The following is a 6000-nucleotide window of genomic DNA, read 5'->3' on the forward strand; positions in this document are numbered from 1 at the left end:
GGTAATTGTCAACATTTGATTGCCTATTGAATGAGTGCTCGTTACCTTCTACATGAAATAACAGTGCATATCATCAGTTGCATGTGAAAAACAATCCACGATCTTGATAGGGAATTTTCAGACTAGAAACACTACATTGACTACACTGTTTGGCGGGAAAGATAGCCGTCAAGCGGTTGTCAATTAAACTGAGTAGCAGTCACTGATCTACGTCAATCTGAATCACCTTATCGAAGCATCCCTACGTTACCCAAACACTCTTCAACTTTTCATTGGCAAAATTGCTCACATCTATTAAACATAACCTTCGTACTTGGGATATATTAATATTTCCTGTCATTATTGCTGAATGGGAAACATCACCATCACTAACTGCACACAGCACGCAACTTCTCGAGTAGAATTTTAAACGAAATTACGAGTATTATAATAAACTTTTAGGGTGACTATACACCAGCAGGCACCAATACGTGAATATCTATTGATTTCAGGTGCGGGGTGTGAAGCTGTACACGTCCTATACCTCTTCACCTTCAAAGTGGAATAGATTCTACTTGAATCAAATCGAGATTTGCAGCAGTAAAACTGGTGCAATGAACAGCTACTTGAGACCACTATGGATTTGTGATTCCATCATCCAACAAGGTTAGTTAGATGCCTAATAACTTGATGGCTTTTTCATAATAATTGATTTATTAAAATGTTCGATAGGCTATGGTTTCCTCTAAATTCATTGTCATTAACTAAATTTCATTCTATGCTAAACTGTGCCTTGAAGGTTTTGAAGGCAAGTGGTTGGCCTCGTTGTCTTATAGACGTCGATCATTGTTACGTCTTAAATCGACGGGATTAGCTTTTGGTATGTGATGCATTTTCGGCAAAACGCGGCAACAGATTTTCATGAAATTTGACAGGAATATTCCTTTTTTACTCTAGCCTTACTGTATGGTCACACTTAACAAGCAGTGGGATAATGAGTAAGATTTTTGACCAGTTGTTTCATTGAGTTGGAAAACCTATTGTTGCACTTCTAGAGATTAGTTGAGGTTGGAATTTATCAACAGTGATATAAATCTACTTTGATTGTCGACTAGTATGGAGTTTAGGAAGGAGACGAACATAGGCTAAGGAAAACCTGAGGGATAACAATGAAAAATAATTACCTAAAAACAAATCAAATACAGTACCTCGAATAGTCTGTGAGAGAATGCCCGAGCCTGCCAGTTACAGTACTAGCTAGTTAAGAAGCCAATGCTTCCTAGAGCAAACAAAAATTTGATAAAATATGGCGCGGTTACATTTGATTAATTCTAAATAAAATCTAACTTACATGAATAATAAACAACTAGATTTTTTTGTTTATGGATGTCATATATCTACACTTTCAGTAAGGAAAAATTCTGCGCTTATTTTCTTCAAATAATGATTATTTCCAGATGTATTCGTAGTAATTCATAAGATTTATCATACTTTTGGCCTCAACAGATTATTTTTATCTCACTGTTACCATATGGTATCGCTAAAAAATCCGGCGTCTGGGAAGGGCCGGAGTAGGGAATACAGCTACTTGTAGGCATTTGAGACTTCTTGATATATATGTGTCGTGCATCTTTCATACGCTAAAATAATAATAGTACATCAAGCTAATTTTTTATTCAGAAGGGAAAAAACGAATACAGTTAATAAATAAAGAATCTGTAGACTACTCACTAGTATTATTGACTCATGATTGGGTCGAACGGTCGACGCATGAATGAATACTTTTCTACTTTTTCAAGACATAGAGCTGTTTTATAAACCAAATAGTATTTGTGTGTATCTGTGTTTGTATACGATATTGATAGATTGTGCAATATTATTGCGTGGTTGACGAAAAGTTGAAAATAATAAAATCTACATTGAAGGATAATATTGACCGTTTAGGGACCACTTTCATTAACTACCTTCCTGTGTTGTACATCTCTCTATGATATCTATTCAAATATTAAAATAATCATCAACTTGGTGATTTTCAGAAGACGACGCAACTGAAGACGAAGCAATTGCTTCGACATCGGCTGCGACTCATGAACCAGCGCCAGTGCAGGTAATAATAGTCAACAACTAGGCTATTTCCATCACTAAATTATTCACACAATATAATAATTACTCAACTGCCATGGCTCCTTTGTCGTTATGCAAATATTTCGAGTAAATCAATACATTTTTGATATTTCCAAATGATTCCCTGCGCAGCGCAGAGGTCTGGTCCAAGATGAGTGCTGTCTGATGTTCGGCACGTTTTTAGGTCATGTGTCCTGTCTTTTCTTGTCCAATTTTAATCCAGTGATCTAAAATATCATTGTTCATTTTGAGATTTACCATATAAATTATCATGAGATGAATCATCTTCATTTATTACACAATGCCAATTAATTGAGATTAAAATTATCTGTCTTTCTTTTTATTATTCCTCTAAATTTAGAGATTTGTGACTTTGTATGAGCCTGACCCAGTGAATGGCCCAACAATGGCCATTTGATTCAGTATCTCAAGAGATAGTCATAGAAGGTAGCCAGCCTACTTGTTGAACGAATACTCTGCCCCGTTAATAAATTAGACCAACCATGTAAAATAAGAAAGCAGGATGAATGGTGGCGCCACCTCACACATCTGTGCCTGTCACCACTCGAGTGGCGGCGGCATTCACTCAGCATCTTATTAACATTGGTTTGCTCTCCTCGTCTCTACTGAATACCATTCTTTTTCAACTCGGCACCGTTGCTAAATTGCCCTAGGCCATTAATTTAGTAGAAATATAATCAACTACCACAATATTTATTTATCTCAATTATGAAATGTTATTAAATCATGAAAAGTTGTTGTATGTTCTTGTTTCATAAAATAACTTTTATATTTATCGAATTAAAATTTAAGATAGAATTAAAAATTAGGCCCAGCTACATGAAGCGTTTTTCAGACGAGTTGACAGGGCTGGATTCCCGAACGCCAACCCAATCAGCCAATCCTGCCCTGTCGTCCCGTCCGAAAAATTCTTCTTGTGTCTTGGCCCAAAATCGGGATAACTTGGATCACAATCATCTATATAGAAACATGACAACTTTGCTGTTCTATAAAATCCAATGACTCGTCATAGCTTATGCATTATCATATTTTTTATGCTATTTTTATAGTGTATAGTGTTAGAGACAGATGATGATGATAATAATTCTCGAAATTTGAACAAAGTATGCGTATAAAATACTCATGTTCAATGAGAGAACGAATATCAAAATCGTATCCATATGAATAATATTTTGAATTGATTTTTCAATTGATGTTGAGTGGAATAAAATGGTGTTTTTATTTTTAGGTGGAACCTTACCTGGCTCCAATCGAATTAGAGGATGGACAGGAGGAGATGCCACTTGAGGAAGCCGCACTGATTAAAGCTATGCAAGATTTACAATCATTTAGCTTGATACCAGCGCCGCCGTTTATTGCAGTGATTCCACCTCCACTGCCGCCTTTGTTGAGGCGACTCATCCGCGCTGACCACCACCCACCATCCTTACCCCCCCACCATTAGACGTGTTTATGCTAACACGCTAATCATACCACCATCTATCCTATTGGTGGACTTAACATTGTAAATAAGAATGAATTCTTATCGATTAGAATTCTTTTGCTTATGATTATAAATAACAATGTTTGATGTGTAAAGCCTCCACATTCCATTATTATTCGTCATGTAAGTTTTCCATAATGCAATATAACTACTTATATGTGGACTTACAGTCATATTAAACATACTAGTCATTCTATTTCCTAAGTTTATGCTAATCATACGAGGATACATATGAAATTGGTGGATTAGAATTTTTTGTTTATGATTGTAAATAATAATAATTTTTAGATGTGCGATTACGACGCATACAATCATTATTTCTTGTTTTTCCATCGTAGAAGAACTACAATTGCAACTCAGGAATCCTCCCGTCGATTCTTATTTTTTATTTTGTTTAATTAAAAACATATTGTTTTTATATTTTGTGTTGATAACTTCTTTCTGTGTCCTAGGCTTAGAGTTTTTCTTATTTGAAATTAATTTTTGTAATCGGAGTTGTGCAAAATACTTTCCACTCCCGATTTTTTTTAGAGTATTTCAATAGGGCTAGATACTTGAATTGTAATTAATAAAGAACTAATTTCATAGTACCCTATTTTAAAACATGTTTAAATGAACACTTACATAAAACACAACTAGTTTCGGCATTCAAGCCATTTTCAAGTTTTTTCCAAAATTCATTCTGGAAGAAGATAATTTGAAAATATTTGTTTACTGGAAATAGTAATTCATTTTTGAAAAAGAAACTTGAAAATGGCTTGAAACCTGAAACTAGATGTTATGTTTTATATAAGTGTTTATAGAAATGTTTTTAAAAAGGGTACTATGAAATTTTTTTTCTTTCTTAATTAACATATTCTAATTGCTTTGGTGAATTTTAGATGCATTTTTGTGATTATTCTAGTTATATCATATTATGAGGGTAAAGGTACAGTTCCTTAGCGGCGTCTCGAGACGTGCGGCTATAAGCAGGAAATTAAGAAATTATTTCTCTGTTAACATATTCGAATAGCTTTGGTAAATTTTTAACAGTAAAATATTTTGTGATTATTCTAGCTATATCATATTATGAGGGTAAAGGTACATTTCCTTAGCGGCGTCTGGAGACGTGCGGCTATATAAGCAGGAAATTAAGAAATTATTTCTCTGTTGATTACCATATTCGAATAGCTTTGGTAAATTTTTTACCATCTTGAACAGTATAATATTTAGTGATTGTTCTAGTTAAATTAAATAGGAGGGTAAAGGTACAGTTCCTTGGCGGCGTCTCGAGACGCGTGGTTAGAGCTGCCACGACTAGAGCACATAGCCTATAAATTGATTAGATTCAATGATTCATTAGAAGAATCCAGCAAATCCAGGTTTATGCTCGAGACGCCGCTTAGGAATCGCACCTCAAGATACACCCATTATCTACAAATCATTTCTTGATCTCTGCAGTATTATCATTTTGTGTTAGATCTGTATTATCAGTTTTAAGCTGGTAGGTTAGTGTCATATGATCTTTGATGTTGTGATCTCATTATTAGTGTCAGTATTTGATAATCCAACTTGTAGTAACAGTAAAGTTGAAAATATGTTCTCATCAAATAAAGAAAACTAATGCAGTTTGTTTGTCTTATTTGTTCATACAATGCATTACCCTAAATTTAATGCTCCTGGAATATTGAATTGCTGTCTTGAAGTCAGCCGTGATAATATTCATGTTTGAAGTTGGCATTCAATCGGGTTTATAAATCAACATTTTAGGATATTAAAGTTGTTAGGAAGATTTTCTAATTGACAGCTAGAGCTGTCCTTGGTTGTAGATTAGAAGTAGAAAATCTTCAAACCCTTAATTTAGTACACACTATAGTTATTATGACTGTAGTGAGGTGCACGTTATAATGAAGACAGTATTTGATTGAAAATATTTGATTTGGGGTGGTTGGTTGGTGGTTCCACTCAATGCAGGTTAAACTCCTCATCAGTGATAGGTACTCGCCTACCGATCGCGTGTTACACCTCACCGGACGATATGCAAACGGCCCACTTGAGTGTGTGGCGTCGCGGCCACAACCCTCTCATACAATAGAATATACTAGTAGTTCTGCGAACAGTAGACCTCGCTCATGAATCCAACTTTCAAATTAATGAGAAGGGTCATATGAAAGTACAGTATATTGTCAAGATTTAGCAAAGTCATCTACTTTCAACAACTACTTTTTAGCAATGTCAACTCCACTTTATCGCTAGAATTACATACATTTTTTTCTGCAACTGCAGTATTGGACTCCAATACAATAAAGATTTTTTTTAAATAATGTATCCAATTAATTTGTTAAATCAATTTAATAATGATAAGATAATTCAATTTAATTATTCTATCTAATCATGATAATTTATTTTATAAT

General features: G+C 34.5%; 1 protein-coding gene across 3 annotated transcripts in view; it reads left to right on the forward strand.

The window, feature by feature from the left end:
- Positions 1–4391, forward strand: part of LOC111050393 (synaptojanin-1-like) — a 29826-nt gene extending 25435 nt beyond the window's left edge. Inside the window, exons 19-21 of one of the 3 annotated variants that reach the window (XM_039442764.1) lie at positions 492–645; positions 2016–2086; positions 3353–4391. In XM_039442764.1, coding sequence (XP_039298698.1) covers positions 492–645; positions 2016–2086; positions 3353–3568 — 441 coding nt within the window. In that variant the 3' untranslated portion in view covers positions 3569–4391. The remainder of the gene's footprint in view (positions 1–491; positions 646–2015; positions 2087–3352) is intronic. The other 2 variants (XM_039442766.1, XM_039442767.1) reach the window with 2 other exon arrangements.
- The last annotated feature ends 1609 nt before the right edge of the window (positions 4392–6000 follow it).

Source organism: Nilaparvata lugens, chromosome X, assembly GCF_014356525.2.
Source record: "Nilaparvata lugens isolate BPH chromosome X, ASM1435652v1, whole genome shotgun sequence".
Taxonomy (NCBI): domain Eukaryota; kingdom Metazoa; phylum Arthropoda; class Insecta; order Hemiptera; family Delphacidae; genus Nilaparvata; species Nilaparvata lugens.